A 17,742-nucleotide genomic window follows, 5' to 3' on the forward strand; every position below is an offset into this window, starting at 1 on the left:
AGTCGAGAACGGTACAACGAATAGTCTTCTTTCTCTAATAATTTAATGAAACGTCAAAGCTTCCGCGCTTCGCGCGGGAGGGGGGGGGGGGAATTGAATTCTGACAAGGATTTAGAGTCGTGAACGGTCGGTACAACGAATCGTCTTCTTTCTCTAATAATTTATGAAACGTCAAAGCTTCCTCGCTTCGCGCGGGAGGGAAGGGGAAATGAATTCAGACAAGGATTGAGAGTCGAGTATGGTACAACGAATCGTCTTCTTTCTCTAATAATTTATGAAACGTCAAAGCTTCCTCGCTTCGCGCGGGAGGGAAGGGGAAATGAATTCAGACAAGGATTGAGAGTCGAGTATGGTACAACGAATCGTCTTCTTTCTCTAATAATTACACCCGCGCTCTATAAGTGAATCACACGCTTCGCGTGCTCACTATACCGCCCCTAAAATAAAATCCTGGCTACGCGCTTGGAGGTATGTGACATATTCAGAAGAGTTAATAAGATAGTCTGAGTTATAATGGCGATTTACACACTTCATAAGGTTTCTTACTGCTAGTAAATTTCATATTAGTATATAAATTTTACTATGCAGTCATTGCCTATAAAAAGGCGGGAACCTAAAATTTGGGAGAAGGGAAAATAGAATTCTACATTTATAGTAGGCAAAAGAACTATGTGTGCTTTCAGGAATGTAAAAAAAAATCATATTGGACTTAGGTCCAATGTCCATTGTCCGAGAGTTACTTGTTGAAACCATATCCTATAAATTCAGCCGGAACCCCCATCCCCTTTTCTCCCCCTCTTATTTCTTATCTTCTCTCACTTTCCTTTTTGCTATGTTCTCAATTAATTTCTCTCACTATGAATTTAATATGTTTGCTATGAAAAACACTGTCTGTTCTGCAATATTTCATCATTATTTTTCGTTCCAATATAATCAAATGGAAAGGATTTTAAAATTATGCAGAAAAGTACAAAAACATTTACTCCCGAAGATACCTGCTGAGTAATCTGATCCATTTAATTACATGTTCGTAGGCTTAATCAGTCTTGTATGATTACTCTTGTTGTTTGTAATAGTTAAATGGCGTTAATTCAGTATTGAATATATACGCCATATCTTCAGTTTTATAAGAAAATCAGTTATCCATAAAGAAAACTGAAAATAAAAATTTGCATGATTACTGAAAGGCTATATTATATAGTATTCACATAACTTCATTCAGCAGACTTGAATTAAGAATATCTTTTATTTGGGAATTTTCGTATTAATGATTTCATTTGGAAACCTAACTATTTGTTTAATTACGGAATAACGAACCATATTTCACTTTCAGGAATTATGAGACCTCATAAACCAACTTCTTTCAGATTAATAAGGAACATTCAGAAAGAAGAGCCGTATATCTGGCTGCAAATGCATTTTCCTGTTTAAATAGACAAATCTGTTTAATTATCTAAATACATACCTTGCTAATGCTAAATTGTTAATCACTGAGACTTTATAATATGATTATAATATTTGTGCATGATTTCATTTGTAAGATAGTTGCTGTTAGCAGCTGTAACACAATAAATAGTACCACGGTGATAAAAATGATAACAAAACGAAATATAGATATTCAGGTATTCTGGATGGAATCTTTAGATGAATTCTTTAACGTCATAATTGTATCTAAATGTGAGAAAATAAGAAATTCCAAATTATTATTTAGCACGTTTGACTTCCTTGGATTGGGTCGAATTTATTTACACCAGTTATTTACAGGACGACTTCTCTATATCCCAAATACTCACAATCACACAAAATATCATTAACAGCCCTATATCATATATGTGCGCGTTACAACTCGAATAATTAGAAGCAAACGCTATTAGGTACTCACTAGTAGACATTTGCTTGATTATACGTATTTAATGAGAGACATTAGCCAGTTTTGATACAATAATGGCAACCTTTGGAGTAGTAGAAGACAGCGATGGAAAGTTTTTAGAAGGAGGATCGGCCAATTCGGCAGACGAAATGGATTTCCCCCGGGCTGTTATTGATTTGGTGAAAACTTGTGAAATCCCACCGATGTATTTCCGGAATAGGATATTCTCTCCCCATTCCCAAGATATGAGCAGCTTGATGCCTGCAAGTAAACCAGCGTCAAGGCATAGATTGGTAGGTCAATTTCTTTTCAATTATATTTAAAACGAACACCAAACCACCAGTAATATTCATTGCTATGAAGTCTATGATCAGTGTTATCAATTCAATTATTAAAAAACTTCGTTTGTCACATTGCATAGAATCTAGACTACTTTATTTATTGAAAATATATTATCAACAACACAAATCATGTGGAAAGAAACATACAATAATCATACTGACATACATTTACAAAGAAATAAAAACAGGATAAACATACAATAGAAGAAATACAATGATCAGTTATATGGAATTGCTACGTACATATGTATTTGGGCACTTAAAACATTGATTGAATTGAATATTGTGTATTAATATTATACAACACCTACGTGGATCCTTGTCATTTGATTGGAGTAAAGTAAAATCTACTCACCAGAGTCGTCACTATATGTCAGAATCCGTCGATGCTGTCCTTTGCTGGTTGCTGTGATGATCTCCGTTGCTTGTAGTGCACTCCGATGCGTAGTCTATACTTCTGTTATCTAGTTACTGGTAATTCTGCTCCGACGGTGTGCGGATAACCTGCTTATATAGGACGCACGCATGTACGTGCTAATCAAGTATGGAACGCCATCCAACGCACGCACATGCGTGCGGTCCATATTAATAATTCCCCATAGGAGGATTGTTGGTCACATGATATTCAATAGACGTTATATTGCACAGCTGTGCATTTTTGGTTATATGTGCCGTGCATTTTTGGTTATATGCAGACTGCGTACCTCTCTGCCGTGTGAGCACGTATCCCGGCATGCATATGACGCGACGCGAAAGCAATCTGAATGTAATCGAGAAGGCTCGACTCCAACTTTAATTTATCTTTAATATGAGGAGTTTTTTAGCTGCACATAGAATTCTTGTAGAGCCTTTTTACTTGCACTGTACACTCGGCACTTGACAAGCACAAAGTACGATAATACACCAACAGCGGGCTGTACTATACTGGAAGAAGAAGAAGTATAATTTGTTGATTAACGTTCTATTAGATCTTCTTCGATGTTGTATAAAACAAATAATGAATGTTTTTCATTCGTTCAATGGTGCGAATATTTTCATGAATTGAAAGATTAACGTTAATTCTATTCAACTCGGCTGACGCCTCGTTGAATAGAATGTTAATCTTTCAACTCATATTCGCACTATTGAACTCATAACCATTCATTATTTGTATACTATAATATTGTTTAAAAAGTATATACAACACATATATAGCAACAGTTGAACAGGTCGATTAATAATCATTCAAGAAAAAGGGACTTCTGTCATGGACAAAACTGGTCCGAGAATACACCCGACGTTGGCCTGTAGCTGAGAAGAAGAAGTGAATAATTGATAAGATATATGGCATTTTAACATAATGTACTCTGACTCGGTAATTGTATGAATGTCATTATACTAACCAATTTACTATTAAACTGCCATTTACCCTGTCGGATTAAATAACAAAAATGATTTGAAATAAACGATATTAGATTAAAGGCCATAAATAAGTTAATGTTTGGGGTCAGAAATTAAGCTAAAATATCCAACTTCTGCCCGATATATATGTCTGAAAATAATTGTCTCATACTTATAGTAAATCATGTAAAAACTAAAACTCACTTTCCATGCCTAAGTGAAAGAGAGAGACTGAGAGGGACAGTGACAGAGACAGACAGACATACAGACAGACAGCTAGCCAGCCAGACAGACAGACTGACAGACAGACAGACATACAGACAGACAGCCAGCCAGCCAGCCAGACAGACAGACAGACAGACAGACAGACAATGGGGAGGGGGTGTAAGAAGGATGTACAGTACATGTAATAGACATTACAGGTTAGAGGAATGCACCATGACCATGTTATATTAGCATTGCACCATGCACCTGGCTTCGTAAGTCGTAAGCAAGTACACATACACTCATCAATTTGCAAGAATCTTCAACTGTGAAGGAGGCAGACCCAACCCAAAGAAGAAGAAGACAACTTATTAATACCTGTAATCTATCAGATTGTCTACACATTCCTGTTTCAAGTGCTTTATCAAAGACTGAACCTTGATCCATATGTTCAAATAATTAATCACCAGAAAAAAATAACACAAACACAACCTTATTCAATGGATCTCACTAAAGCTACATACATGTAGCTGTATGTCTTTAATTAGATCAGTATAAACTCCTAGGAATCCCTCTCGTTCCATGTCTTGTAGACTTGTAAATTTGTGACTGGCTCATTCATATGATCATATCAATGACGATGTGTGTTTACCATAAGAGATATATAGCATAATCTTTGGATTGTTTATTTTGTATACAAAATTATACTCATTGAATTCTTCAGGACAAAAATAAAACTGAATTCCAACTGCTTCCACCGTCTCTGAGAAGATTTTTGTTTGATGAAGGATGAAATAAAATAAACTCTAACCATTTTGAGTATTTCTTTAGCAGAAAGATACTATTCCTCATATTTATCAAACTATTGCAATCTCATGAATTTCATTGTAGACATGTACAGTATATCTATCTTTTCAAATTTATTCCATATTTTTTCAGAAAATGTAATGTTTATTGGTACTAGATGCATTATCAATGAATAGTCTATTTAGTTTTACTGAAAACTGTCCTGATATTGACTATAGCCAGGTCAAAAGGTAATATTGAATTGTATTATACACCTGTAGTACTCATCAAAAACTTTATTCTAACAAGCCAAAAATATTACCACCAAATATTTTGAAGTCAGTTTTTTGTGATAGAAAACTTGTAATAATCAAGTCATTTGGTGAAATGTCTCAAATTTATCTAGGCCATTTTATGCTGTTTGACGCACAGTTTGTGTGTATTTTTTTGCTGCATTGTTTACATTTGGCTGACGTAAACATCACCATACAATGTATGATATAGAGATTAACTCCTTTGGCATTCACAATTTTTTTAAAACCAATTATTCTCTCAAAGTAAAGTTTTTCTGCTTGTACTTTAGATAAGCTTCATTCTGCACCCATATAATTAGCTGCTTTTGAGTAACAAGATTACTTTTCAAATGTTACTTGGCTATGTTCAAGTAGAGTATACCGGTAATGTAAAAAAATGGAAATAGTATTATTTTCATATCCCAAATCTGATGGATAAAATTCCACTTTATTGGCATGGTGTCAGGAGTGGGATACAAACTAATGTCATCAACATGCTTGTTGGCTAGGACCATAGACCTACTATGGAGTACAGTAGGTACATCTACATGAACATGTGTACGGTAATCTAATGCGTACATTCCACTTCATTAGAGTGCTTTCACAAACATGACGGAACGAAGACGACGGGAGAAAGATGGCGATACAGCTCTTCCGTCGTGTTTAAGGAACGAACACTATCATGGCCGCGTACGGTCATGAAAATCAACAAGACAGAAAATTCTGGTTCGCGCATTTTTTTCCGCTCGCGCTACCGTCTTCTTTCCCTTCCGCCGTGATTGCGAAAGCGCCCTATTGATAGGATGGCACCGGTGGGATGCAAACCAACACCATCGCAATGATTGATCACTCAATCATTGTTTCATTGTTTTTCATGTACAATGCAATCCCATGTACTTCATTTATTTTGTTGGAAATGGAAATGGAAATGTTCATTCAGTTGACCAAATCTGATATAAAAATTCAACTTCATTTGTGCTGGTTTGGGATTTTAGTAATTCCATGTAGAGGAATGATACAGCTCTAGTTACGGTATATACAGTCAAACCTGCTTTAGTGACCACCTGTCTACAAAGGCCACATTTGCTGTTTTTTTCCTTGAAAATTGTTTCTCATTGAATCATGTACTAGAGGAACCTGTCTACAAAGACCACCTGTCTACAAAAGCCACTTTTTGTGTTTCCTTGGGTGGTCGCTATAGACAAGTTTTACTGTATTGAGTTTCGTTTGATATGCAAACATTGCTGTGAAAGATAATAGATCTTTATATTTGCCATATATGTTTAATTATAATGTTTCCACTTTCACAGATTCACAGAGAATGGGGAAAGAGTGTATCTCGCAGAGTGGAAGGTCAAGGAGTGATGGCTCTCTTGACGATAGATGACCAAGCACTGGACGAAGATAAAGCTAAGAGAATAGCACATTATATTCAGAACATACTCAAAGAAACTCAATGTGAATTTCTAAAGTAAGTACCATGAATTTTGTACTGAGTTCCATACCTTTCATTTATCATGTGAATGAAGCATTAATATTTGAGTGTTTACCATGATTCATTTTGCATTATGCATGAAGAGCTTTAATTAGAGCCTGTTAGACCTCCCTGCATGGTCACCGACAGGCGGTTACATGTATCTCATCAAATGATCAAATCAGCTCTCAATTAACATAAGAAAAGGGGGATCATGGGGGACCAACAACTACCGCTTAGGCATTGTTTGCTACAAAACATATAGAGGGCGCAAATAGCTACAAGTAGTGCAGTCCTGCTTTAAAACATATTCAACTGAGTTCTCTGTCATGGATTTAACTTATGTTGTTGTTGAAATAATTATTTATATCTATGAAAAAACAAGTATCAAACAAATTAGATTCCATGACCCCAGGGTCCTTGGAGTACATATTAACACCATCACATTTCACAGCAAACCTTTTTTTGCCAGCAAAATAATTACTGGTATATGCAAGTGCCTTTATACGTTACATGTACATGTATGGGACTATGCTGGGACGGGAGAAAAGTAGACAGACAGGGACAACACAAGGGTGTTCATGTGAAACCAAATCAAAAGAATTCTAACTACGGTATAGATGAGTGGGTAGATTTAGAAGTTTCAATAGAGATAGATAATGTGGGAGGTCTGTCATTCATGTATATATTTGCCATAATTAACAAATGATAATACATGTAGGTGCTTGATTGGAGTTTGAGGGATACACATGTATAAGCACATTGTTCACGTGCTGGCGTATATTTAGTGAGCCTGCCTGTCCTGTAATATTGATTGTAAACATGAAACCTGTATGCATACATGTAATCAAGTTTAATAGAGCCATGCAATGCCACGCATATCAATCTCATCTTGAGTCACCTCGTACATGTTTTATCACTCAGTTATTATCTTCTTATAAGTAAAGTTATAATGTACAATGAATTGTGAGAAACGAATGACCGCTTATAACTGATTCAATTGATTTTATTTCTACTGCAAAACATAATACAAAAATAATTATATCGCAACAAATATGCCTTGAAATGATAAATATAATGAAAATAGCACGAGAAAAGAGGAACTAACTTGAAACAGAGCTTGTTGAAGTGCAAAAAGGTTTTATCCTTGATATCTGTATGCAATGTGTTTATTGAGACAAGCATGTCAAAATAGATCCTGTGGCTTTGGAAGATCTCAAGAATAATAGGAAAAGCATGTGTTAAGTAAATCATGTGACACAGTAATAATTACTGGATTGTTTTTGTTCTTTGTGATGTAGATGGGACCAGCAGTGTCTTCTACTCTACTTTAGCTCACCCAACGATTACCAACGTCTAGGAGAACGTTTTATGCACAGAGAACTGGACGATTGCGCAGGATCAAGAGTCATGCAACTGGAAGGTGAGACACATTGCTTATTCTTTTATCAGATTACTAATTAGAAATTTTATGGATTGAAATACTTGTGTTCTGTAATTTGTAGGTGTATTATTGTAAATTCTAGATTTTGTATTATTTTTCAGCACTTAGAAATACCCACTCTTATTCCTATTTTTTACGCAGATATATGAAGTAGACCCGCGACTAGCATTTGAATATTCAAATTATGTTGTATTTGAATAAATCAACAAAACAATGTAATCAACTTTAAACCTGCAGGTGGCATATTAGTTGAGACCATGTAGATGGCTACTACACTGGACAAGCAATAGTCATACACTGAATTGTAGTGTTAATTTGCTAATGGCTCATTTGATTTTGGTATCAAACTTGATATGCAATTATTTTCCAACTATTCAAATACTCTTTTGCCTGAAATATTCGAAAAGTACAAAAAATGTTCATCACCCACATCAATGTAACTATATTTTAATAGTGTCGAGTTAGTGGTAGGTACCTATTAATTTTGTTTTTACTCTGTAACAAATCTCTTGTAATATCTTTTCAGCGGCTAAACTGACCAATCCACCTCGCAGTCTGATAGAGATCTCAGTACCTCGTGACCAAGGGGATTCTACAAGACATACCATATCATCTTTCCTCTCATACTTCTCCGGGGCTTTCACTCATGCAACCATCATGGAAGAAGACAACTCCACTGCCAGCGCCGCCGTGTCCTCCGATGGCATTCCATCCATGGGCGTGGTCATGATGTTCCAATCAGGTGCGGGCAAGGTCCAGGAAGTGTTCTCCTCTCAACCTTGGAAGAGCCAAGCATTCTCTGACGAAGTCTCCCAAGTAGAGTTCGCAACCCAGTTCTACGTCCACACACAGAAGGCGCTTCCATTCTGGGGGGTACGTACAGGGGCCCCCGCAAACGGCGTGCGCCTCCTGCTGTTTGTCCGCGATCCTAGGAAGTTTGATGTCATGGACGAGTTCTATCAACAGTTCACCGGTGTGACACCCTTAGAGCACAAGTCTACGGCCAGTGCGCTCCGATACAGTACATATACCCTCTCACCACGGTGTGAGTTTACACTAGCTCATTATCCTGGTCTGAAGCCCTACTCAGTAGACTCGTTATCAATGGGATTTCATATAAGAAATTTGAACAAGGCTGCAGGGGCCGAACGACTAAACGATGATCACTGGTCCACTAGAGATCCCGAAGATAACAAGGTTACTCTGTTCTCTGTCAGAAGGTAAATCTATTCAACAAGTACTACTACAGTCATCCTCTCAACACAAGTATTTAATTTAGGTACACATCCTTATTTTACAATGTTAATAATTGTTTCCTAACAACTTTTAGGATTTTAGGATTCTTTTCATAGAAATGCTAGTTATCTCAACTAAACAGTTTAAGTTGAACATGTATCGTATTGCTTGGTGTGTAGTTACTGAAAATGTGCACTAATTCAGTACATTGACAGTATGCCTTGATAAGATACATCGAATAACAGAGATCAGAAGATATATCAAATCAATCCATGTTTAATACATACACTTATGATATGAATGAGCACCAGTAATATACATGTAGTTATCATTATTTGATCTTTCAAATATTTATCTGTTCATTTCTTGTGAGTTTATTTGCTTCTCTTACTTCTAGAAATGAAGAAAGTCTTCTTCTGTACAATACAGGCACTTTTAGTATAATCTTAATTTATTGATTATATTCATGTACAGTATACATAGTCCGAATTTGTCATTTGTCCGAAAAAATATGACCCGAAACTAAAAATTGTAAGAATGATAATAACTTTTGCAATGTTTTGTGGCAGCTCGTTGATTCTCCTTGATTCATAAAGTATTCTTCTATCTTTTCAAAACACCACCTTCTGATTTTAGCTTTAAGCTCCATTTATTTATATGTTTTCTTACCTGTAAACTTATACAAATACAGTTGTATATCATATATTCCTAACATATTTATGATCTTATTAGTTAAAACCCAAAGGGGAATCCATTCTTATTTGTAGTTTTTTATATTACAATTCCAGTCTCTTTCTAAAGATAATTATATAAAGGAATCACATGCACTGGATTCCAAAAGCTAAGTATTCAGCCGCATAAAGACTGTAACTACTTTAATATTAAACTTGTGAAAAGAATGTGTTCCTCTCTTCAAGGATTCTTGGATGCTTAGTGTAAGAAGGTATATATCACCATAAGCCCTCCCAACGAAGAAAAGGAATATGATTTGTTCCGTTGAATTTCATGCAAGTGTGCTGATATTATATTGCTATGTTTTTAACAGGTTCTGAGGAAGACCATACAGGTTGTGTTTATGAACTGCTTTCCAAAGTACCGGTATCTTTTTATGTTAGGACAATTTAAAGATCCTGTCGGAAGTGAAAAATGAAATGGATGAATTATATATCAATGGAAAGTTTATAAGCTTACAAAATCAGTTATATGCTAGTGTCTATCAGAGTTGTAACAGCTCTCTGAAAACTGCTTTTACTAAAAGGGAAGATATTTTGTATTCCTTTATATTTGTATTCTACATTCATTCAGCTTTCCATTGATATAAAGTTGTATTGTGTTTTATTGATTCTAACATAAAGACAAGGTTACATGTAGCAGTTAGTCTAACACTCAATTCTGTTGCAGATAACCAGCAGTATGTAAGCAGGGACATGTCAAGTGCAAAAAGAATGTTTAACTACCGGTAGAAATATTTTAAAGGTAATTTGTATCTGTGAATTAATAAAAATACTTTATAGAAATAGATTCCATTGAGGGTGTGAGAGACTGGGAGTGCTGTCCACAGTGTTGTATTTTTGTGTATCTGCACGTATGGGTTATATTAGCCTACATGTATAACCTGATCTATATGTTCATGTGTAAACTTGTTAGCAGAGAGAAACAAAAATATGTTTTAAAACTGATTTGTCTTCCTAATCTTAATGCCAATTTATAATTATGGTGCAAAGTGACAGAGTTAAATTTTTCAGATCGTATTTTCTCCCTTCCTTAGAAATATCAGTAGAATAGATGGAGTTTGTTATCTGACATCCCTTTACTCTTTGGTAACATAAATAATTTTGATTTCGTAAAATTAACTTTTGTTCCCTATCTGTTTGCATGCTAAGCTTTTGTTAGTAGCCGTACTTTAAAGATTTTCCAAACATTTCTCTGTTTTATTAGCTTTATTGTAATTTATCAATGGCAGGACTAATGTTTCCATGCCACATATAGCTATGCTATACTCACAGATATGTTTGTACATATATAAGTAGTACTCGTAGTTAGGCTGAATATTGTTTACATACGATTATTAAAAACGAGGCATTGCTCAGATTTTGTAGAAGAAATATGATCTTTACTTGGGTTGTAAAGGATGACTTGTTCAGGTAGATCAAAAATTGCATCAGATTTACCATTTATGACGATGTAATAATTATGTTATTAACTTTCAGTTCCAAGTTTCATTGAATGATTTAGGGTATGCAATGTGTGTAACTTCATTCAAAGGCCGGCGATGCTATGATCTGAATACACACTATTTATTCTCATTCAGATAAAATGCGGCATTTTTGTTATGATGATGACGCTTTAACCATTTCTGCATCTCATAACACAGAGGAAGAGAGAGCTCAGTGAATACGCAAAGGACCTTTGTTGTGTGCAGGTGTCATTCTTTTACACGTTTTAGAAGAAGAAAAAAAACATGGTAGCTTTACCGCTTCTTATCTGAACAAGCCTTAAGACACCATCCACTGCTATTTATAGTGCCCATTTTGTTAATGTCTGTTTAAAAGTTTTTAATATGAAACCTATAGCGTTTTTATATTTCAATTCAAATATTCTTGTTTTAAATTGTTTCGTACAATGTACTGTTTTTACATAACTTTTTATGTTACTTTAATGATGGTTACGTTAATTAAGACAAATAACAGATTTCTTATTTACTTTATGTTTAAGATGCTTTACAAAACATATAGAAAGCTCTCTAATGCAATGAGGCAGTGTTCTGAAAACATGTTCATCTCTTGAACACATCAAAGTTTCCCATCAGCAGTTTGTCATTTGATATTACAGGTAGTGACAAGAGCTACATGTAGATTTCATTTGATATCTGAGACTATGTTATAGTAGTCAACTAGTGGCGTGTACACTTGGCTTGGGCACAATAGGGTACCTGGTAGGATTTCAACACCCAAGAGAGAAATGGGGACCTGGTAGGATGACAAAAGCATTTGTGTGAGTAATTGCCTATGTCCTCACGATTACTAGATGGTAGGAATACTCCCCAGGGAGTGGAGATGGTGCACATTGTGCATGAATGAATCCGATGACCGGTGTAATAATATCTGTAAAGCGCTTAGAGACGGTATTCCATATGAAGCGCTATATAAATCTGGATCATTATCATTAGAGCTGGACTATTTTTCCCAAAGTACTTTGGAAGTGCAATGTGATATGATATTGGCTATACAAAAATAGAAAATTGTTTTGTCACAAGATATATTTGTGAAAATACAGATTTCACATTTATTGCACTTTGCCAAGGTCAGTTAATGTCAGTTGAGGCAGTGATACCAGGATATCAAATATTTGGGGACTGTTAAAGTTGGTAAAATATTTCTTCCACTAGAAGTGGTCCCTTTTGAGTTAAGGAGGTGAGTCATTGATGTTTCAACCTTTGAGCCATGTGATAAAATTTTGTTTCATTTTGTTGCAGAGAATGATATCTGTCTTGTCTGTTTGTTTTGCAGCATTATGATAACAGTCATCCAATTGAAAGTATGTGTACATAGAAATTATAACGTCCCACATTCCATGATTTAATACAGGTCATTTTCTTTTTAAAGTTTGTTTGATTAATGCTCTGAATTATGAATCAACGACTTGGTGACAGTTATAACTAAATAAAGGTTTCATGACAATAATGTATAAAATGCTGTCTTGATTGTTAGAATGAACTTGCAACAAATGCCACGTGATTGATTTTTATGCGCATTTAATGATTTAATGGGGCGAGCGTGTATGTGTGTGTAAAGAGAGAGAAGGAGGGGAAAACAAGAGTACTGGTAGGCTAATTCTCAACATAGAAAGGGAGAGAGATATAGAGAGGACAGAAAGAGAGGGGGTAGATACTGTATGCAGTTCCACCAGGTCAGAAAGGGGAGAATAAGGATAGAAGAGAGGACTGGATAAGAGGAAGGAAGGGTTAGGATGAGAAGGATAACAGTATGAAGATATAGACAGAAAGCAGGGGAATGGGGATGTTATGAACACATAAAAGGGAGAGAGAGAGAGAAGGAAAAAAGAGGATTAAAAAGAGGGGGTAGATAAGTAGTACCACCAGGTCAGAAAGGGAAGAATAAGAATAGAAGAGAGGATGGATAAAAGGAAGGAAGAGTTAAGATGGGAAAGATTATGAGAATGAAGGTAGAGATAGAAAGCAGAGGAAGAGGGATGTTATGAACGGATAGAAGGGAGGAGGAGAGAGAGAAGAAAGGGAAGAATAAGAATAGAAGAGAGGATGGATAAAAGGAAGGAAGAGTTAGGATGGGAAAGATTATGAGAATGAAGGTAGAGATAGAAAGCAGAGGAAGAGGGATGTTATGAACGGATAGAAGGGAGGAGGAGAGAGAGAGAGAGAAAGTGCAGTAGTGGTAGGCAGTGTACCATCATGTGTACACTGCAAGCACACAAATTGATTTAAACAAAGATTTAAAAGGAACATTTCAATCCAGTCTTCAAACAACTCTCAAAAGAATACACCGACCAATATTGATTCATTATTTCAAATCACTATCAATCTTCTGTTTCTGAGATTATTGAAGGTCTATGAATTAGGACACATAGATTTAAACTTGCCATGTATTGGTTTATTTGTTTCAATTATATATTCTCGCCTTCATGGTTGTTGAGTACATTCAAATCAATTTTAGCTTGTTTGAAACATTTTACCAATTTAAATAACAATTACCGACATTGGTCACTATGGTAGTCACTTTACTAAGCTAGCTGGTTGAATTTGACTTTGAAATGAATTTATTTAATCATGGTAAAACTCACATCGGCCTAAAAGGACTACTTTTTAGCAAGTCCGTGGTAAAAACAGAAAACAAATCATACAGGCACCAAAGTGAATATAAATACAATGTACATGGGTAAAAAACACTTAAAGATGACATATATATATATATATAAATATATAACAAAGTCAAGAAAGAAAGCTAATACAAGAAAAGGAATTACATGGGTAAAAAACACTTAAAGATGACATATATATATATATAAATATATAACAAAGTCAAGAAAGAAAGCTAATACAAGAAAAGGAATTACATGTACAGAAAAAAAAACAATGTATATAAAAAAAGTGTCACATGAATGAAAAAGGAACAAAAAAATTAAATTAAAAAGCTAGCGTATCAAATGAATGTAAAAAGCATAAAGATATATGATATAAAAAGTTTCATATGAATAAATTAGGAAGAACAATTAAAGTAAAAAGCTAACAATTTAAATGAAAATAACATACAAAGATATACAATATAAAATGTGTCATTTCAATTAATAGGCAAAGGGGAAGAGTAAAATGGGTAAGAAGAGAAAAGAAAAGGGAAAGAGAGAAAGAGTGTGAGAAAAGGAGAAGAATCTCAATAATGAAAGAGAAAAAGGGAATCTGGAAAACAGGAGTGTAAGAGATGGGAAGGGGCGAAGGTGAGAAGAGAAGGGGAGAGGGTGAGAGATAGAGAAGAAAAGGAGTGGGAAAGACAGTGAGGGAGAGAGAAGGAGAGATATAGAAGAAAAAGAGGGTGAGAGCGACAGACTTTTGAACCCATCGACTACCAACTTCTCTCATTCCATATGCTTTAATACAGGAGCCAACTGGTTCCCATACGCAAAATGTTAACTATGCTAAGCTATGATGCATTTATCAATCTAAATTTTTCCTCCCGATGTTGTTTCCTTTCTTGCAATGTAAAACCAAAACTTAAGCAAATTGTGAATGAAAGATGTTTGACCATAAAACTACATTGAGAATTGGAAAAGGATCGAGGTAATTCAACAATGAAACCTTGATATATCTTTACAAATCTTTCATGAACTTTGTGAAAGTTTCATACACATGCAAGTGTCTGATTGAATTACTGATTATTTAGATTATTTTGAATAATACCCAACCATCTAATGGAGTTTTTATGATGAAAAACAAACATGTGTATTTTACAGCTTTAACAAAATTAAATGGAAACAGTTAATATAACACACAAAATTGGAATGAATGAGATGACAAATTAGCACCAATTTTTATTGTAAACACCCATTTCCATTCTGTTAGCAAACCAGCAAATATCAAAGATAAAAAGTCTACACAAGGACCGATACATGATGGGAAAGAATGAAACTAGTGACACGCTACATACCTGTACATGTACATCAGGGTAATACATAGGGTAGGCATGTATTAACCTGAATTACATAAAGGCCACATCCAGGTGTATAATAATAATAATATTCTGCTTTTATATGGCGCTTAATACATCAACGATCATTTCCCCAGTCGTCGGATTCAGGGTTGCACACACACAATGTATGCACATTCTACGCTCCCTGGGGAGCATTCCAGCCAGGCGTCATTTTACAAACGCTCCCATTGCTTAGCAAACTACATTAGCTTTCGCATCCTACCAGGTATCCATTTAACGCCTGGGTGGAGAGTGGCAAATGTAGATTTACATCTTGCTATAGGACGCAAGTGTGGGGCTGGGATTTGAACCCCGTACCTTACCTGCAGTCGGGAGACTTATTCACTAGACCACAATACCTCTACATGGTACGCCCTAACCATTTATTTTTGGGGTCATATTTTTTTAACTTTAAATCATAAATAGGACAATAATAGCAATATGAAGCTGATTTGTAGTTTCTACCTCCATAAGTGAAATATAAAAAGCGGTAAAAAATCATTCACATGACTGACCGAATACCGGTACATAAATTCAAACAGTGTCACTGTGCCCAACACACATGTGCCTTGTGTGTTTGCCACACATGATATCTTCAAGCATATGTGTGCAGGAAGCCATTGAGATGGCAGTGTCCTAGTGTATGAAAGTGCCTGGCTGTGATATAGTGTTCTCTTCAGGTATATTACGCTACTAATTCACTGGAAATCATGGACGGAATTTAAAGTATTTTTGCACTTGTATCATTCGATACACAGAAAACAACAGGAAACTATATTTCACACATTCATTCCAATATCATTTTTGCTACCAAAACTGTACATGCATGAGATGTAACATAATTGGGTGAAAATACATGAATGAACTTGGCAATTTACACATACAGCTAACAATCTTCCTCTCCACACAATGTCATAAAGTGTAAGTACAATATAAGTAAATGGATTGAATTTATTTTGTATAAAAGTATACCAGTCTGTTGCATACAAACTAGGCACTTAAAGAGATTTATCATATAGACAAAAATCAGTCTGAATACAAATGATTCTCTTTAGTTTTAGTATAGCATAACATGGAAACAAGATTTGAAGAAAGACACCAACAAAAAAAATCTTATTTGGCAAGATAAAAGAAGCAAGGAAGTAATATAATACAACCTTATACATACATGTGTAGATCAAAGGTTTTGACATGAATTAACTACTATTTGGTCATTTTGCATAGATAAGAATGATGTTATAAATTTGAGGATTTTTTAAGATCAGAGCCATCTTTTGAAGAGTTGCAATTAAGCAATTTCAAACACTAGTTGGTACATTTTACCCTTTACATATCATTGTGTTCATATGTATATCAAAGGTTTTGAAATAAATGAAATATAATTTTGTTATTTTGCATAAATAAGAATGGTGTTATCAATTTGAGGGTTTTTTGAAGATGAGCTAGGGCACTCTTCTGAAGATTTACAATTAATCCAAATGGATTGCAGGTCCTCCAATCAATCACAAACTTGCAAAAACTATCCTTACTACTAATATGTAATTTTCAAATAAGATTTTATGCTGGGTGAGTTAAAAGTTATCAAACATAAAGATATATAATAGTTTTCTAAGAAAATCATTAAAGGGAAAGTCCACCCTGAAATTAAGTTAGTTTTAATAGGAGTAGAAAAATGAGAGAAACAAGTCAGTGAAAGTTTGAGCAAATTCCGATTAAAAATAAGGAAGTTAGGATTTTGAAGTTGTGATCAATCAAACACAAATTGGCAACTCTATGACGTATCATGCGAGCTCAACTTCCATTTGCTCAGTACTAAAAAAATCTAAAATTTTCTTTTTCCCTCAAGAAAAATTTCAACCATACATGCACCCTAAATATAATAATTGCAAATATGTTTCTATTCCCTGCAAGGAACAAATATATATTCCGTCATCAATAACGAAGAAAACATGATTTTATGAAATATTATGCACAAAGCAAATGAAGGAGAGCTCGTATAATAAGTCACAGAGTTGCCAATTTGTATTTGATTGATCACAACTTCAATAATTCATAACTTTCTTATTTTCATTCAGAATTTGCTCAAACTTTCACTCACCTGATTTTCTTATTATTCTGCCTCTATCGAAACACACTTATTTTGGGGGTGGACTTTCCCTTTAATGTAATAGCATGCCCAATGTCAATCAAAATTAGGATTTTAGTTGAAAAGATGGTCTAGTAATGTGAAAGAGAAGATTTTAAGAGAAGACGTTTGGGTTAGACATTTCCTGTGTTATAAGGCACAGTGTCCAAAATTTACATACAAATTGTAGACTGAAGATTATTTACCAAAATACAATAAAAATAGTCTTTACACTGCATTAGATTTAAACCAATTACTCAGTGTTGGCACATGGCATAAGTTCTTTAAGAATTATCTGGTTTCCTTATACCATTATACATGTACCAGCACTTGCATTTACTAAACAAAATGTAAAGAAATATAGAAGCAAT

General features: G+C 34.8%; 1 protein-coding gene across 1 annotated transcript; it reads left to right on the forward strand.

Moving 5' to 3' along the window:
- Nucleotides 1–1,795: 1,795 nt before the first annotated feature.
- On the forward strand, nucleotides 1,796–9,256 carry LOC100889127. The gene is made up of 4 exons (XM_003726788.3): nucleotides 1,796–2,163; nucleotides 6,185–6,345; nucleotides 7,650–7,771; nucleotides 8,319–9,256. Exons 1-4 carry the CDS (start codon nucleotides 1,945–1,947, stop codon nucleotides 9,014–9,016), a joined length of 1,200 nt encoding a protein of 399 aa, XP_003726836.2. The 5' UTR covers nucleotides 1,796–1,944; the 3' UTR covers nucleotides 9,017–9,256.
- The last annotated feature ends 8,486 nt before the right edge of the window (nucleotides 9,257–17,742 follow it).

This window comes from Strongylocentrotus purpuratus, unplaced genomic scaffold (genome assembly GCF_000002235.5).
Source record: "Strongylocentrotus purpuratus isolate Spur 01 unplaced genomic scaffold, Spur_5.0 spur5_scaffold_4, whole genome shotgun sequence".
Taxonomy (NCBI): domain Eukaryota; kingdom Metazoa; phylum Echinodermata; class Echinoidea; order Camarodonta; family Strongylocentrotidae; genus Strongylocentrotus; species Strongylocentrotus purpuratus.